The 19,027-nt window shown below is 36.8% G+C and overlaps 2 protein-coding genes across 5 annotated transcripts; both read right to left on the minus strand.

The window, feature by feature from the left end:
* Window positions 1–496: 496 nt before the first annotated feature.
* LOC107715081 (hematopoietic SH2 domain-containing protein homolog) lies at window positions 497–4,395 on the minus strand. Of its 2 annotated transcripts, XM_016521122.1 has the most exons (6): window positions 3,919–4,395; window positions 3,148–3,287; window positions 2,900–2,989; window positions 2,617–2,782; window positions 1,896–2,129; window positions 497–1,374 (listed from the first exon to the last, which is right to left on the minus strand). In XM_016521122.1, exons 2-6 carry the CDS (start codon window positions 3,270–3,272, stop codon window positions 853–855), a joined length of 1,137 nt encoding a protein of 378 aa, XP_016376608.1. In that variant the 5' UTR covers window positions 3,273–3,287; window positions 3,919–4,395; the 3' UTR covers window positions 497–852. The 2 variants fall into 2 exon arrangements, with proteins under 2 accessions (XP_016376608.1, XP_016376609.1); XM_016521123.1 differs by lacking the exon at window positions 3,919–4,395 and having other exon boundaries at window positions 3,148–3,296.
* A 558-nt stretch (window positions 4,396–4,953) lies between these two features.
* tpm4a (tropomyosin 4a) lies at window positions 4,954–18,827 on the minus strand. 3 transcript variants are annotated; one of them, XM_016521124.1, is made up of 9 exons: window positions 18,537–18,826; window positions 16,728–16,853; window positions 9,435–9,568; window positions 8,608–8,725; window positions 8,454–8,524; window positions 8,277–8,352; window positions 7,998–8,060; window positions 7,835–7,904; window positions 4,954–5,380 (listed from the first exon to the last, which is right to left on the minus strand). In XM_016521124.1, the coding sequence occupies exons 1-9, from the start codon at window positions 18,648–18,650 to the stop codon at window positions 5,298–5,300; spliced, it is 855 nt and encodes a 284-aa protein (XP_016376610.1). In that variant the 5' UTR covers window positions 18,651–18,826; the 3' UTR covers window positions 4,954–5,297. The 3 variants fall into 3 exon arrangements, with proteins under 3 accessions (XP_016376610.1, XP_016376611.1, XP_016376612.1); XM_016521126.1 differs by lacking the exon at window positions 4,954–5,380 and adding an exon at window positions 6,112–6,312 and having other exon boundaries at window positions 18,537–18,827; XM_016521125.1 differs by lacking the exons at window positions 16,728–16,853; window positions 18,537–18,826 and adding an exon at window positions 13,348–13,875.
* Between the last annotated feature and the right edge of the window lie 200 nt (window positions 18,828–19,027).

Genomic DNA, 19,027 nt, shown 5'->3' on the forward strand with positions numbered 1-19,027 from the left:
ACCAAAACTCCATCGGTGACAGAATGGAGAAAAAACCTTGGGAGAACCAGGCTCAGCTTGGGGGGCAGTTCTCCTCCGGCCAGACGAACCCGCAGTTTGTTCCATGCTGCAGCAAAGTCAGATTGTGCAGAGGACTCATCTGGTTCCGTGGTCTTGTCCCGATGGCCGTCTAGGAAACAAGGTCTTCACTGGGGATCTGTCTCTGGGGCTCATCTAGTTGTCCTGGTCTCCGCTGAAATTCAGGGCTGTAGAGGTCGTCTCTAGGTGAAAAAGCTCGACTTGACTTGACAACAAACAGCAAATACTTGTCTTAGGTCTAATTTGATGGTTTCAAAGGGGTTTTCGTCACTTGTTACCAGCTAATCCAACTGAAGACCAGCCTGGAAGACCATCTAAACCATGACAAACCAGCTTCAACCTGCAAAATGATGAACAGAATCATGCACCACAGAATTTACATGGTATTCCAAGGTATTTGGAAGAAATAACATGTTAATTCTTGTATCACCTGTACATTTATTGACCAACTGCAGTAAAAAGCTAATATTTACAATGTTTTTTTTTTTTCATTTCTGATATGTAAGGAGCCAGATTTTAGGAAGTATAATCCAGAAGTATATTCAAATTCATGCCCACAGGCACAACACGCTCTGTCATCATTATATTAAAATATTTTGCCATGTCCAACAGGTTTTTCCAGATGACAAACCTCTGTTCAGAATGTGTTGAGTCAGAAATTGAAATGCAGCATAGCGAAAAAGAACATCACAACAAAGAGACTAATGATGTCACGTTATTCAATGACAATAAAACAAATGCTCTGAGTAAAACCACCCATCTTTATGTTTTTATCTAGTAACCAGGTGCAAAAGGAGGTGGATTCAAGTACTCCAGTGGTAATTGTCTATCTGCGAAGTTGGGAATCCCATCAGATGCCCGACGGCCTTCAACTGTGGATTTTTCAGGTAATTCCTGATAGTAATTTTCCTCCAGTTGTGTAGGGTTCACGTTATTACTCTCCAAAGCAGAAAAAGTTGCATTTTCCTGACACACATCTTGAGCAATCTCCTCATACATGTGCTCCTTGGAGCGGTTCTTTTTAAGCTTTTTCTTAATTTGCGCCAGGCCCATGACCACCGGTTTCAATGGTTGTTGTTTTTTTTGTTGGATACGGCCTTCGACAAGTGTGTCGGGTGGGATTTGATGTCTGTCAGAGCTTACCGGCATCAACCCTTGCAATCTGTCAGCCTCAGCGGTGGCTTGCGGGTGATTTGGCAAGCATGCTCTGGGCGGTAACTGTGGTGGCATGTCGTCAGTTGGTGATTTGGATGTAAATATTGTTCTAGGCTTTGGAATGGGCTTTGTGGGCTGATCCTGACATATAAAAACACATTATTAGATTTTTAACAACCTGTTTCTTAATTCACAATATTATAAATCACAAAAAAATTCCTTTTAAACGTATAGTTCACACAGAATTTATCCAAGATGTAGATGAGTTTGTTTTGAACAGATTTGGAGAAATTTAGCATTACATCACTTGCTCACCAATGGATCCTCTGCAGTGAATGGGTGCCATCAGAATGAGAGTTTCTTACAAACATGCAACTTATGGACTGAAGTCGTGTAGATTACTTGTGGATTATTGTGATGTTTTTATCAGCTGTTTGGACTCTCATTCTGATGGCACCCATTCACTGCAGAGGATCCATTGGTGAGCAAGTGATGAAATGCTAAGGAAGAAACAAACTCATTTAAATCTTGAAAGGGCCCGAGGGTGAGTACATTTTTTAGCAAATTTTCATTTTGGGGTGAGCTATTCTTTTAACTTCAAGAAAATTATATAATTTGTAATTGTATTAATATAATTATATAATCTGTTGATGTTGTATTACCGTGCTCTGTAGATTCAAAGAGCTCATTTCTGTCTCCAAGCTGGGATACAGTCTCGCAGAAGGACTTGTAGGTGGCGTAAATGATTCGTTTTGGAGCGGCGAAGTTGGGTTGTGTTCAGAAATATTTGAATGAGTTGTATGTGTTGGAGTTGAAAAATGTATCCATTCAACCTGTCCAGGGTTTGCATCTTTCTTTCCAGGAAACAACAACTCAACGTAGCTATTTTTGCCACCCTGCACACAAATGAGACCACAAAAAAATGCTCAAGGCCAGATACGGTATACCAGAGCCACATATTCAAAGATTATGAATAATGTTGATGGTGAAAATAAACATTGACTATTTCCCCTATCATGCTGTTGATGGGGTAAACAACATATTTATACTATTTAACAATGCAAAAGTGTACAAAACTTAATATAATTTTTGTGACGTCAATATCTTTGTAATTGTTATGAGACACTGTGACTATATTTTTTGATTTATATAATATATATTTTTATACTGTATTATTACAGAATTTTATAAATATGTGTGTGTCTCATAACAGCTTAAGGCTGTCAAGAAGGAACATGATAGCCAGTTTGGTAGTGGTCCATGATTATCTACCAGCTCGACTGATTGACGTCTATTTGGGTCATCTTAATGGATAACCATAACCAACCTGTTTGTGGTATATCTAGAAACAACAAGCTAGCAATTGCAAGTGTAACTCTATACCTGTTCGCAGGCCACAGTGAGCAAGTCATTGTAGGGGAGAATGGGGTTTCTGCTATGAAAGGCCACCAACTCATGGAGGGAAGAGAAGCGTGTCTTTTCTCCCACTATAATATACTGGTTATCTGGCAAGACGTCAATCATGAAGTGTCTGCAGCGATCTTCAGCTCTAGGAGAAAGATTTATATTGATTCGTGGACTCATTCATGTACAGTACTTGTGAATCAAACTTCCTTATAATGAAGTTTATTGACTGACAACAATGGCCACATTGACACAGACTTACCGATAAGATAATGTATAACCCACTCTGCTCTCGCTAACACGAATGAGGAAGTAACCAGGAGGTTTGCACATCAGCATGTCCTCCGCAGCCCTACAATACAGAAATATTTAATCTGACAGGTATCAGTAACCTGATTTTCTGCTCTATGGTGTCATTGTGTTCATGATAAGACATAGTCTGAGAATTCAAGCACATATTTCAGAGTCTGTCTGCTTAGTTTTGTTATAGTACAGTATTCGATCCATTACTTCCTGGATATTATTCCATGGAACCATTCTGGAACAATTCCATTCTTCAAAATGCAGCTGCGCTGGAATTCAGTGAACCAGTCGAATGCTGCATTACTGCTGTCATGCGGTAAAGGCACAGCCATGACATCCAGTTTGTCCTAAAGGCACAAATAATTTGATGGAAAAATGCACACTTTTAATAAAATGAATGTAGGCCAATGACATTCATTTTGTCTGGAATTATTAAAGTATTTAAAAATACATTAAAATACAATACATTCAGACAATGAATTAAATACAGCACTTCTATGATGAACATGTTTTCAACATCTAAATTAAAATAATTTTCTTTTTTTTTTTCAATCTAGGTGAACTGTCCAGAGATTAGAATAAACAATAAATTGTCAACAAATATAAATAAATAGGTAAACAAATAAATAAGTACATTCATGCACATACATGCATATGGATTAAAAGTTAATTTAAATTAAATTATATCAGAACGTAGGCTATCACATATAGGAAGTTATAAATATTTAAAATTTGTCAAATTGATCAGCAGTTTTATGACTCACAAAATCTTGATTATAACCAAAATTGTTTAATGTGGATTTAACAAAAAAAGGATATTTATTTTCGCTTAGCGCGCTTATTTGCATATATTAAAACGTTACAGTCTATATTCTAAGTAACACATAGTTGACGTAAAGGTGTTTTAAAAAGACTGCCGCTATTATAAACAATAATACATACAGATAAAATTGAATGTTTTCATAACGCATAACTCACCTGCCGAGTCACACGGTATAGTGACGGGAGCCGACGTGACCTCACCTGCTAAAACTGTTGTTTTGGGTGTGGTTTAAACAAAAGGTCAACAACACATTTCAGATTATGAACTATAAGCATTTATACATTTGTAGTCATCAGTCGGTTTCTGGTGGAAACATATTATCAGTTTACAGACGAGTGCAGTTGATTTGTGCGCGGACTATGGCGTATGACTTGATATAATGAATATTAATTACGTCCTGTTCACTTTCCTGGATCGTCCAGTAACACAGCCTAATTAATATTCATAAGGCAAATGTCACAGTCATTCAGCAAATCAAGAAGGCCTGCTCGACATAACGTAATTAATATTAATTAGTCTAGGCTTCCGCTAGTTTTCCTACGTTCAGCAAATCAGGTAGGTCTGCTCGAAGAACGTCACATAACGTAATTAATAATTTATGAGCAAAGCCTTCGCTGTTGTTGGATTCGTATATTCACGCAATGAACAAGTCTGGACGATTCAATTATCATTTTTTTGTGCTTCGTTTTGTGTCAGATGGTCATATACTGATACTCATTTACCCTAAGTGCCAAATGTTTTTCACAGAAATAAAAATAGGCAGAATCGAGTCAACTTTATAACCATAACTTAGACGTATGTAAAATATGAAGCTTAGCATGTTGTTCATGTAACTGGACTGTTCTGGACAATAATCAAACACAATGATACTTTTTATAAAAATTTATTACACAGAAAGCGGAAAAGAAACGTTTGCGGCATTTTGAAATAACCTACTCATTTGACGGGGGGGGAAAGCAACAACGCATTCACATAAATCACTTTTTTTTGGGGGTCTTTGTTTGGTCCCCATTTTGTGGTGGTTCCACAAAATTTATCTTTGATATATAGGTCTAACCATGGTACTGTGGTGCACGTCAAAAACAACATGGCATTATCAATGGAGTAATGTACTGCAGTGCGTCATGTGGCCAGTAGATCGAGCGCATGATGTACATATGAAACGCTGAAATGAAGCACCATCATTAATGTTTTCATTTGACCTGGAATACATTAATAGCGCAACTTCAAGTGAATTTAACATTAACACATTAATATATTCACTTTCCATGTGGCATGCCATTAATTAAACTACTTATAATGTTGTTTCAGTGGGAAAACTCGGATATAGCACCTCAGGGTGTTTTGCCCTATTTTTTGGAAGTAGCGATATCGAGCCAAATTGGATAAAAGCGCAAAAGAAATACCTCCGATCAAAAATTAAATTATTAGCATATTCTGTGAGAAAATAGGGCTCAATAGCTTGCGAGTTGGAATGAAGGAGAGTATTTGTGGAATGTTGTACGATGGACGTTGTTCTCTCTCATCGTCTCTCTTATAAGCTGTTCAGCTCCTGAAGTGTCTGATCCAGCACTTGATGCATTCCGAGGTTTTCTTCTTTTGCAGAAGACAATTTTTCTAAAAGCAAAAATGAAAATAATTAGTCAGACGATACTGCTACTGTACACACGTTAAAATAGGCTTACAGACTTAGTTTTGTGCACTTCATCCACAACCACACTATAGTAAAAACACAATTTTTTTGCTTGCATTAAATGGTCTTTGTCAGTAATAGTATTAAATTACAATGAAGTGTACGTCTAAAGAAGAACTTTTCTAATGTGAAGATTAGTAAAATAAATTAGAGGTATAAGTGGGAAATCAGTCAGAATTGAAACGTAACCTCACCTTCGTGGTCATGAGAATATTATATGTAAGGAGTAGGACACTTTTTTATAAAAAAAAATATTACATTCAATGTCTGTAATATAGTTAATATTTTTAATAAATGTAGAACTAACTCCATTAACTAACTCCATTATAAGGTCTGAGGTCATTTAGTTACTGAGTCTGATATTGTTTGTGTGTTTGTGTGTGTGTGTGTGTGTGTGTAAAGGTCCCACATTTCTCAAAGGTTCTCATACTTTTGAGAAATAAATCTCCATGACCAAAGAATTTCAACAAACTTTCCAGTCATTTGTGATTGTAAACGCAAATCGGACATCACTACATCTTACAAGCAAGTACAATATTCCATCTAGGCCTAAAATTTTCCTTATATTTCCATGTTTTTCATCACCATAGGGACCCCTCCCTATCTTCATAACAAATCAATAACAATGAAAACAGAAGATTGAGAGTCTGAAATGAAACAACAGGAGTGTTTTATTGAGACTAGCGAAGACACATTGAAGAAAATGAAGCAAACATGAAGAAAGTGTCTAGAAATCTGAGATAGCAGGAGGTGCAGAGATGACAGAGATGGATCTACAGGGAGGTCATGTCATTGAGAGCATGGTCCAGCTCCTCAGAGATGGCTTTATACTTCAGCTTTTGAGCATAGAGTTCATCTGAAGATCGGCAGGAAAAGCAGGAAAGCGAAGGATGAGAAGCAGCAATGGACAGAAACCAAATGAAAAGAGAGAGACAAGAAGTTAATGGATGTATGAAGACTAAACATGCTATGAAAGATCATGGTATACCAGGAACAATGTAAGAAAATCATGTGCAAACCAACAATGACTGTAAAATTTCCATCTGGCCCTGAGAAGATATGCTCCCTAGTTACTTTTACTAGTCATATACTTTTATTAATAAGCAGATGCAGAGTTTGGTCTCATAAAGAGTTGACTTGCGCTGTAGGAAACAGACATACTTCATTTCTCTTGGGACAGAAGCAATACCAGGCTTGTTTAAACTGATTCCATATACTGAGCTGAATATATCATCTTCCAGTGAAAGGTTCAAGCAGTTGAAACACAAGCCTGCTGGAACTCTGATAGAATTGCTCTAAAACAATATGGTGTTGTGTGTTTCAAGAGATTTTATGGCCGTTATATGGACGGGGAGCATGACCCGCCTGTGACCTGTAAAATCCTATCCATGCAAGACTTTTCGACGTGTGCTGCTTCACCACTGGTCATTTCTGAAGGTGAAAAGTTCATTTAGCCACTTCCTTACCTTCACTGAAGTTTCCATAAGAACAGTTTAGTGTGTAGTGTTGTTTTCCAAGTCAAACTATAGTCAAAAGTGACCCTTTTGAAAAAATTGTTAGCTACGTCATATAATAGATAAGTATATTAAATCTATTTAGGAGTAAAATATCTTTTTATGAATGTTCTATCCATCTGAACAAAGCGATTTGTTAAAATAAACCACCCAAAACGAACAAATCTAGTTTTTATACCAGTTAATTCTGACTGAATGAAACCATTTGCAAAAACAAACCTCCCAAACCAATCGAATCTAGTTTTTGAACCAGTTCATTCCTTCAGAATGAAGTGATTCACTAAAATGAACCACCCAAATAAATAAAATCTAGTTTTTGAACTAGTTCGTTTTTTCTGAATGAAGCAATTCACTAAAACGGACCACCCAGACCAATCAAATCTGGTTTATGAATCAGTTAATTGCTTTTAAACAAAGCCTTTTGTACAGCTGCCCAAACCAATCAAACTAAATTGAATCATCTCCCCCTATGTTTGTGTTGTGCTAATCTTGATTTACTGGAGAAAATATCTAATTCCTGGAAAAGTAACAATGCTTTGAAAACAGCTACTGTGAATTTTTGAAATGAACTATTTGAACAAAGTCATTCTTAACAACAAATCATCCAAAGGAACCGATGCACTGGACTCAGTCAACATGTTGTCACAGCTACAATAGTAGTCATTGCTAATTATGGGGAAAGCCACAGTACAGTGTTTGGACAACAGATACTTGCACTTCTAGAACATGTAGTTAAGCCAACAGAATCTCTATGTTCTTTTACTTTTACTCTCTTCCCAATATTGCAAAAGATTTTAAGTTGAACTTTTGGCTCCACAGTAAACTTGCTTAACTCAGTTAACACAAAGATTACTATCTTCGTACCTTCCAGGTCATCGATAGATTTTTCCAATTTGGCCACTGTCCTCTCTGCAAACTCTGCGCGGGTCTCGGCCTGAAAAACACAATACGGAAGTTGAAAAAAGACATTCGGGATGAGAAAGGGCAGCTTATCTTTGACCCTTGTCTCATTCATTGCCTTCTTTACCTCCTTCAGCTTGTCACTAAGAACTTTAATTTCCTCTTCATACTTGTCTTCTTTTTCTGAGTACTGAAACATGCAAACAAAGACAGACACAGCAAATCTGAATAAACTTTGTATCGCTTTCAGAGCTATTGTGTTGTGAGAACTTTAACCGTAAATTACACACTGTGTCTTTTAGTTTCAAAGCAATTATCGGGCTCTGAAGTCGAGCGATGATTATTATAGAGGTCTGAAATTGTGACTTTGTGAACATTAACAGATAAAAGAGAGATGTTGACTTACTTTCTCTGCCTGAGCCTCTAGGGATTTAAGGTTGTTGGTAACGTTTTTCAATTCCTCCTCTAAATCACTAGCTTTGCTGGAAGTGTTTGAGAAGAAAACAATGGTTTAACTGGTCAAGCAACAAACATTCACATCTTAAAGTGTGAGAACAAAAGTGTGAGAATAGGCAAATGATACCATTCAGCGACTTCGGCTCTCTCCTCAGCTCGCTCCAGCTCCCCCTCGAGAATCACCAGTTTACGGGCCACCTGCAGCAGAGATGACGTTCAGATGAAGAACTTCAAGCTTCACACATCTGGAAGCGTTGTTCCTTCAGGCGCTCGTAACTCACCTCTTCGTATTTGCGGTCGGCCTCCTCGGCGATGTGTTTGGCCTCCTTCAGCTGCATCTCCTGGATCTCCATCTTCTCCTCGTCCTTCATGGCACGGTTCTCGATTACCTTCATGCCTCTGGAGGTGAAACAAGCTGTTAGTGATTAGATCATCAATAGGAGATGTTACTGATGACCTCTTCAGTTAATATGCTGCAGATCAACAAATTCGCTAAGTGTTATTTCATAATAAACAGCATTCCCAGGGTCATGAAATCTGGAAATAGGAACCGACCAATGAATTTCCATGAACTTTCTGGTTGTTTGTGATTACTGTATAAGATTTGTTTTTTTACACTGATTCAGATAAATTTGCTAATGAATCATTCAAAACAATTTGTGAACCGGATTGAACAATACATGGAACATTGTGATTTCCATGCATGGAATTTCTGAAAATTCATGGAAAATTTACTTTTAGCTCAGTTCTGAAATATTTAGTATTAATATTTTTAGTTCTTAATATTTATTTAAATGTTAAATTAATATTTAAAATAGTTTTTAAATATTTAAAAATATATATATAAATAATAAAAGTTGTAAACCAAGAAAAAGGTAGGTAAAACCCTCTTAGAGAACAATAACCTCTCAAACATGGTTAAAAGTAACTACCTTTACTCTTAAAATTATATTTAATTCTGTCACATTGTGCTAGCATCTTATACATTTGCTTGTGGATTGATGAGACAAAGATGTTCTGGTCCACCAGAGCCATGTAGTTTGTACCCGAAGCAACACAGCAATTAATTCCTTCCACCATTATTTACAAATTAAAGGTTTCCATTGACCTCTCGCTCTCGTCTGCTGCTTTCTCCGCCTCTTCCAGTTTCTGCAGTGCAGTTGCCAGCCTCTCCTGAGCCCGATCCAGTTCCTCCTCCACCAGCTGAATCCTGCGGTTCAGCGCCGCCACATCACCCTCAGCCTGACGACAAAAAAGGTCAAAGGTTACTTATATACAATTATATGCAAACATACATGTGGCTTATAAAATAGTGTTCTAATATTTTTCATGTCTGTGGGGATTCTCAAGATGATGGCATGTCATTTTCGTCTTTTTTTGTTTTTTGCACAAAGCAAATCAACTGCGACAGAAAAAACATTTTTGCACCCTTTACGACCACCACCACCCGTTGTGATTCAAACAAAGATTGGCCTCAGAATGAGCACAATGGTGCCTCTGTGACATTTCTCGGCTTTCAAGAGACCTCACAGCCAAACCGCCCAGTTATTGGACTGATAATTGCACCTATAATTATGACAAATATCACCATGGCTCTCTCACAGACACTCAACTGAGCGAGCAAGCAATGCTCTCAGAACGGTAGGAAAATCTCGCAGCCAGGAAACTGCATCTGGGTTTAAACTTTAAGAGGAGACAGAAAAACAAGGCATAGGGGAAAAGTTAAGAGGAGTAAATCGTCCATTTTCTGATAGCATCTTTGTTTTGAGTCAGAGCTGCTGCTACGGACTCCTGCTGCTTTCTTTAAGGTCCAATCATGGACTATTTGGAGCATGAACGGTAGTAAAGGGATCAAGCTGACATACCACACTACTTTCAAGCTTTTTTATAGCTAGTTTGCTACTGGATAGCACAAAAATTAATGTAATAACTCACAGAATAGGGCCAAACCTCACTATTGCGAATGTTTTCTCATAATTGCAACTTCTTTTCTTGTAATGCCAACTTTTTTCTTAAAATTGTGACTTACATTTCACAATAAAACTTTATATCTCACAATGTGACTTAACATATCCAAATTTAACTTTATAACTTGTTCGAATCCGTGCTCAATGTGACTTTATGTTTACAAATATAACTTTTTTCTCATAATAGCAACTTTTTCTCATAATTGTGACTTAATTGTATATATCACAATACAACTTTATATCTCGCATTGTGACAACTTTCAAACCAATTCAAACCAACTATCAATGTGACTCTAAAAATATAATTTTATATTTCGAAATTAAGAGGAATAAAGTCAGATATAAAGATATAAAGTTGTATTTCAAGGTATAAAATATTTCATGTAATTGCGACTTTTCCTCATAAATGTGACTTAATTTCACAATACAACTTTATATCTCGCAATTATTAGAAATAAAGTTATAATTGCGAGATATGTTTTATTTCAAGATATAACATTTCTTCTGATTGCGACTTTTTTCCTCAAAACTGTGACTATCTCAAAATACAATTTTATATTTTTCATTGTGTGAGCTAGTATCTTGCGATTTATCTCAAAATGTATCGTATTTCACAAAATACCATTTAAATATGCTATTCAATATCGACATTATTAAAGAAGGAGGTCAAATGAACATTTATTCACACATATTTCACCAACACATCAATGGAGTAGGAAGTTGACCTCCTTTCGAATAAAAGAGAGCCAGAGAGGGGAGGAGAAAAATGCACAGGAAATGGACACACTCCACATCCTCTCCCCTCCCAAAATGCTCATTCAGTTCAGGGTCAGGATACTCCCTCATGAGCAATGCCCTTTCCTTAGTCACCGCGTTCCCTGGCTGCTTTAGATGCAAGCCATATATGGTAAAACGAGCTCTGGAGAATGCTAGTGGTGAAGTGACAAAAAGGATTTAAAGGCTAAAGAAGACCAAAAAAACACGGCCATATTTTATCTAAAAGCGTCTGGACGCAGCCTTGAACGTTTTATCAAACGAACCCAAACACCCATATGTGTGATATTAGACGGCGACATTCCCAGATCTATGGATTCCCAGGCCCATTTAAACCACAGTGCACTCAGATCTTGTTAGAGCCGTTGTGACGTCCGTATCCAATTATACGTTTAGGGTTGAAATGTGGGGGAATCACCTGGGACTGCTGTCGACTTCCTGAGGCACAGTACTATTGTATATGACATTGTGCAAACACTGAGGCGAACCCTATCAGTGTAATGACCTTTCTATGGGCTGATATTATGAAAATAAGGCCTATCGGATGAAAACGAACAGTGGAAATTAAGTAAGGAAGTAAAGGAAATGAAGGCTCGTTTTCAAGTTCATATTCTTGAGACCTTACTGGTAAAAGAGCCAAAGAAAGAGTTGCAGATGCAAAATGATTGGTGATTTCTCACCAAACGCAAAGAAAAGCAGAAGATTGTTGGAGTATTGTAAAGTAAGTGACCACTTGTGTGACTAAACTTTGAAAAGATATGCAAAAGAGGTCTTTATCAGTTTTAACACCATGGGAACCTGTCAATGCAAATTTGAGGAGCCTAATGGTTTTTGTGCAGGCTTCACCATATGTTTCTGGTCATGTTCTTGACTTTTAACCCCGCTGTGAATTATGACCTACATAAATTAGGACCTTCATGGAGAGGTCATTGGTCACGTCATGACCAAGTCCAGCAGCATTCTGTCACTCTAAGGGTGGGAAAACTCCCACTTATGAAAGCAAAGCCAGCAAAATTTGTATTACAAGCATATGACTCGACACCACAAAAGAGACAGAAGGAAGTTGATGTAGAAGAAGGATGGGACCAAAAACCTTCCTAACATTTCTTAAGATCACCATTAACAGTAAAAGTCAACAGGTCCTAGACAAAAGACACACTATTGGTCTACAAACACTTGAAGAACTGGACTTTTCTTAAGCAGTGCCAGCTTCCTGCATATCTGCATGGTCGTCTACGAAGAGGGTCCACAGGAAACTCCAGTGTGGAGCAAGAGACAACATCCTGACTCAGTTCCTTTGGGATCTCTGGATGGGACATCCTTTGGGTCTTTCTTGAGTAAAGCAAAATCTAATTCTTGAGTTCTACGAAAGATCTAACATTTCTTCATTGTCTAAACCCAAGCAGGAGAACATTCACATTTCCTAAAGTTCCATTCCATTCAAATGAGAACAGACAGACTGTAGGGTTCTGGACATGTTTCCTTATAGCAGCTTGAACATTAAGTGCTCCACAAGGGATGAGTCAGAAAATTTCATAAAATGAAGCATCTAAATCCACCAAGGACTGTGGGGGAGAGGGCTTCCTTGACAAGCATTTTCATATCAAGAAAAACTTCCTCACATACAACATTTAGTCTTATTCTTCATCTAAATTAAGTTATTCAAAAATATTATTAATTAGGTCTAAATGAATTTTGATTACACCAACAAAATAGGTAGAAATTGATCCTTTAACTGCAATAACTACCATTTTTCTTTCCTGTTGGATGGATGGATTAATGGTTGTATGACTGAATACATTAGGTCCCTCAGACCAAAAAAGTCAGACAGGGTATAAATATCTCACCTATAGACAGAGATCGATAGATAGATAGATAGTAATCTTTAAGAATTATTAAAGTACTAAACAGATAGGCCTAAATAGACAAAGCAATTGCAAGTTAAAACAAATAAACTGTTAATTTTGTAAATTAAAATGGTTTGTAAGACTAAAATAACGGTAAAATGGTGCAATAAACTTGTATGAGAAAGCACTGAGGCCTAACAACTGCCCAAAAGCAGATTTGGGGGTCGGACAGTCCCTTTGGACCAACGCCTTTCATTCCACAACCTCACGTCTGCATCCAGGTCTCACTGTTCACCTAAACATACAATTATAGTCTTCAGAGGAGACCAGGAGCTTTTTATAGACGCCTGTTCTCACAGAGGGAACGCGTAGAAGAGTCCGTAGAGTGTAAAGACGATATGTAAGAAGAAAGAAATAAGAAGATGTGTCTCACTTTCTCCCGGAGCTCGCGCTCATTGTCCAGCTCGCGCTGTAGAACCAAAGCTCGATCTTCTGCGTCATCCGCCTGCTGCTGCAAAGTCTGGATCTTTCTCTTCACTGCTTCCAAAGAAGTCACACCTGTCATTTTAGATACTTTATATTATATTTGCTACTAAAAAACGAAACAATCCGCGACTTTGGTCAGGAAAAAAACAAAACGATGTGCAAAAACAACGGGAAACTTTTCAAAAGGCTATAAAAATAAATACGTCAAAATATAACGCCTAAAAATATATATAATCCCGAATATAGGGATGTTAAAACAAATAACGGAATGCTAATGTACTTGGATGGCCAGTGCAAAAAAAGGAAAAGAAAAAGAAGTGAAAACGACACGAAATGTGCAATCCCAAATTCTTCCCAGTCCGGATCAATATAAAACGGTTCAATGAACAAAAAGCGGTCTTCGCAGGAGGTTATTTCTGTCTCATGGAGTCATTGGAATGTGAGAGAATGTAAGGAGGCAGAACTTCTGCAGGAAAGTTTCAATGTAACTGTGAAAAAGTGAGGTCCCGGTGACGTCACGGTGGGCGGGGCGTCCATTGAGTCACAATTCAGTCTCGTTTTCTGTTAATTACGTTTTTTTTTTTTATCAAGTTTGACAACTCTGATCCATAGAAAGAAGTAATCTTTTGGTTTATATTTACTCGTCTTTTTTCTTAATTTTTTTGATACTACACTATAAAATTATTTTTAACAGTAATGTAACATGCAAATACATTAATTAACCACAATTAATTTCTTAATTCTAGACGTTTCAAGAAGGGTCACATTAAAAATGTTATATACCTTGATTTTAGCTGTTATCATTTTAATGAAGCTCCATCTTATGAATAGCCTATAACATCATCTTGCATCCCTCTTGGCAGTTTTCTGAGGCCCCTTATTTGAGAAACACTGTTATTTCTACCAATCTGTCCATTAAAAATGACTTTAGCTGATGTAACTTAATGTTTTCAGGCTGATTCAATCATATTAAATAATATTTTTGAATAAGATATGCGGTTTTATATTTTTCACACACCTGACAAAACATTTTACAGTATTTTAAAGCAAAAAAAAATAATGTTTTTAATCATATCAATGTTTTGTTACCATCTACTTAATTTGTTAATAATTTGTTTTTCATTTCAATTCTTAAAATGAAAATTCAAAGTAGTCAAAAGACGAAATGCACTTCTCACTGCAGGTTGTGACTTTGCCACTGTCACAATTCTCGGGAGGCAAGGAGCGAGGAACGAGGAAACACGGAGATAACTTCAAATCAGTCTTTCATGATCACACGGGGAACGTAGGAGCCACCACTTACTAATTCAACCCAGCAATTAAACGCAAGATTTCAATTACAACCCCCACAATTAAAACGTCCAGTTTTGACCTTAAACACCATTTCATGTGTGACACACTCTCCTCAGAAGTGTGCTTTTGTTCTAAAGACGAGCCAGCATTGCTTTCGTTAGTCACAGGAGTGTGGCCCTCTGTGTTTGCTTTCGCTGCATTCTTGGGATTCCTGGGCTGCTACATGGCAACCGACGTCCCAGTCTCCCCTGCTGTTCACTGACTTATCAGTAACAGGCCTCGAAAATCCCTCGCTCATTGAGAGTATCTTACCTACTTCTGTGGCGTTGCGAATGCAGATGTATAATTACTTTACAGTTTCCTCTAATGCATGACATGTGGTAGGCTTGTCTGGAGCACATTTTCAGGGCAACGCTCCAAGGAACTCGAAATGCGCTTGTATTCCCAGTTTTAGGTCTCTCAGTCTGCGTAAAGAAAACTAGAACATTCTACAGGAAATGAATCTTACTCAAAAATACATTTGTCCTCTTATTGAATAAAGTTTGGTGTTACGGTTTGTCTTTTAAAAGTGTTTTGTGTTCAACGACAACCTCTCTCTTTAAATGGATTTACCCCATGCTGGAATCATTAAGGATTCACAAACAGCCGATTTGCCCCTCCTCGGCTTCCTTCTCAAACTATGCAGTCATTTCCTTTGAGGTCACATTGTGAGGAGTAACCCGAGCTTATCAGAGCAGAGGACAGGATGGACCACTTCAGACCCATGCAGGTGTGATTACGGCAATTTTCTCACTCATCCTAAGGCCAAACACGTTTCTACAGGTGAAACACTTTGTGCTTCGTTTCAGCTTCAAGGAATAGTTCACCCAAAAATGAAAATTTGCTGAAAATTAACTCACCCTCATGCAAGTTGTAGATGAGTTTGTTTCTTCATTGGAACAGATTTTGAGAAATTGTACATTATATCACTTGCTCATCGATAGATCCTCTGCAGTGAATGGGTGCCGTCAGAATGAGAGTCCAAACAGCTGATAAAAACAACACAGTAATCCACAAGTAATCCACACCACTCCAGTCCATTAATTAATGTCTTGTGAAGTGCAAAGTTGCATGTTTGTAAGAAACAAATTCATCATTAATGCAGTTTTAATTTCAATCCATTGGTTCCAGCCAAAATATGAGTCCTCTATCCATAATAATTGCTTTTTTCCAGTGGAAAAAAAAGTTATCTTGTCTGAATCAGGAGATAAATATGCACAGATCAAGCACTGTTTACAATTAGAAATATGTTGGTGGACTTTGATGTGAGAGGACAACAGGGGATGGACTTTTTCACTGGAAGAAGCATTATTATGGATTATGGACTCATATTTTGGCCAGAAGCAATGGTTTTAAAGTTTAAACACCTTAATGATGGATTTGTTTTTTTTACAAACACACATCTTTTCACTTCACAAGATGTTAACTGATAGATTGGAGTCATGTGGATTACTTCTGGATTACTGTGACGTTTGGACTCTCATTCTGATGGCACCCATTCACTGCAAAGGATCCATTGGTGAACAAGTGATGAAGTGCTAAATTTCTGTAAATCTGTTCAGATGAACAAACAAACTCATCTGCATCTTGGACTGCCTGAGGGTGAGTGCATTTTCAGCAAATATTAATTTTTGTGTGAACCGTTCCTTTAAAAGTATGTTGTGTGTTTAAACCTGAAAATGATCTTTTCAGTGAGCGATGTGTCAGTTTCAAGGCATTGCAGAAGTAAACCTGAGGAGAAAGATATTTTAAAAGATTCATGTCTTGTGTTGACATGTTTTATTGAGGTAAAGCTTTTTATTGCCCTATAAACCCCAATTTGAAACACTTGGAAATGGTGCCGTGACCCTGAAATGGACCAGCTGGGGTGAGAGCCACAGTGACAGGAAGTGAAAGCATCATAACAAAGCCTGAATGACTCAAGTTGTTTTTCATAGAGGAATCATGTCTGATTCTGTTTTTATTGAACCCTAGTCTAAAGAATGTGTCACTTACGTCAGCAGCTTTTTTCTCAGACAGTTCCAGTTTCTCTTGGGCGTCTTTCAGGGCCTCTGAGTACTTGTCCAGTTCATCTTCAGTCTGTTTGAGCTTCTTCTGCAGGCCGACCAGCTCATCCTCCAGCTGTATGAGGAAGAGTGAGTAAACGTATCAGAGCACTGCACACATGACATAACTCAAGGGAATTTATCCCAGACGTCCAAACAAAAATCTGTCTGGAATGCGTATAGTAATGAATGTTGATAAATTTTAAATATTTTTTCTGGTGCATAATATTATTTTTAAATATACTTATACATACTATACATATACATAATTATATACATAATGTATAAAAATATATTTATTTCTGTAGTCTAGTGGTAAAGAAATGTCGCCTAAATAAAAAATAAAAGTTTTTTGCATTTTAAGACTCATAATTTATAATATTTTATGACTGATAATATTATTATAATTACGTATAATAATTATAACAATTAATTATATATTAATTATAATTAAAATAAAATAATATTTTATTTTAAAAGTAAAATAAATTGACTAATTAATTATAATTATTACTTATAATTATTATATGACCTTATCTAATAATTGTAATATTCATCATACATGAATTATTTTTTTATTGTTTTATTGACTATTTATATCAGACTAAACAATAATATAATTTAATAATAAACATAATTGTATTGCTGTATAGTCTAGTGGATGTTTTGTGCTATGTCTAAATAAAGACAAAACATACATGATTATTATGAATGGCATGTTTATGCATTTTATAACATATAATAATAATCATGTTATTTATCATGTTGTTTTTATTGGTATCAAAGAGTAAACTAATTTAATAACAATAATAATAATAAACAATTAAATAATAATTATAATAAATGCAATTATTAATATTATTATCGTTGTTGTTGTAATTATTATTATTTAAAAAAATAAATAAATACATATTTAAAAAAAAAAAAGGTTTTGGTAACCCATATTAAAATCATAGACCTTCTCTCTGTAATGGACAGATAACTATTTAATTTTAGTCAGAGGTAAACTGTCATATGGCAGTAAGTGAGACAAACACTCACAAACACTTCACTATCTGTGGCTATCAGTTTGGCTGGGTTCTTGTGTTTAAGAGAGTGTCTGTTAATCTACTAGGATTCCAGACAGCCTGACATCTCTTGTCCATTTATAACCTGAGGTGTTATGAAAGGTGGAAGATGGATTAATTTACAGCCAATATTCATTGACTGAGGTATTTGTCTGTTTGCAAGGAGCTGCAAAATGTCCACAGTGACTTTCTAGAGTACAGTATAAAACACATACAGTTTTATTAAATATACACTATATTATATCAATAACCCAATTCAAAATCATTTGCAAATAGTTTGTTATTCATGATTAATATTTAGTATTTATTAATGTATTATTATTATTATTATTCAACTAAAGTTAACCTATACAGCTTTTAACATTGAAAAAGTATTAATATATGAAAAAAATACATTAACCAAGATTAATAAATGCCTTAAAATAATTGTTCATTGTTAGGTGCAGATTTTTTAGGATTCCTATGTAATTGTACAAAATAAGTAGACACTGTTGTGAAAGACCCAGAATTGCAGCTCAAATGCATACTTGGTTTTCAAGTATGAGGTCTTGGCTCACTTCTCCTTGATTACAATCATACAGTCCAGTCTTGACAGACACTATTGCCAGCACTTTTGTTGGGACTCAAAGCATTCTTACATTTTTCACTTCACGCTCCTCTATCTGGATCTACCTGAATTTCTGAGTCCTTACCTGCTTGCATTTGTCCTCGGCAGCTTTCTGTTCTGTCTCGGCCTGCTCTGCCCGGTCGATGGCGTTCTCCTTGTCCAGTTTGAGCATCTGCATCTTCTTCTTGATGGCCTCCATGGTTGCAGGTTGATCTAGTGTCTGGGTGGAATATGAAATTCAAGGGAGCTACGAACGAAGTGCAGTTCTTGGTCCTTCAGCCGAAGTGTGGTCAGACTAATGGATGCGAGGAGATTTAGGAGAGGAGAAGAATGCAGCTGATGCTGCCTGCAACCAAGAGCTGCCAGCAATGCTGGATCGCTTTACATAACCCAACCAAAGTCTAAAACTTTGTGGCCCCCCCCCCCCCCACCCCCCCACCACACACGTCTCCCTATCTAACCACTTGTAAGAAGGAATGGCCTTGACCAAACACAGTCAGAAGCACTTCTCCTTATTTGGAGTGGTGCATATTGTTTTTACAAAAGGACCAAGGGATGGAGAGGTGAGCAGATAGG

Source organism: Sinocyclocheilus rhinocerous, unplaced genomic scaffold (assembly GCF_001515625.1).
Source record: "Sinocyclocheilus rhinocerous isolate Xijiao unplaced genomic scaffold, SAMN03320098_v1.1 scaffold509, whole genome shotgun sequence".
Taxonomy (NCBI): Eukaryota; Metazoa; Chordata; class Actinopteri; order Cypriniformes; family Cyprinidae; genus Sinocyclocheilus; species Sinocyclocheilus rhinocerous.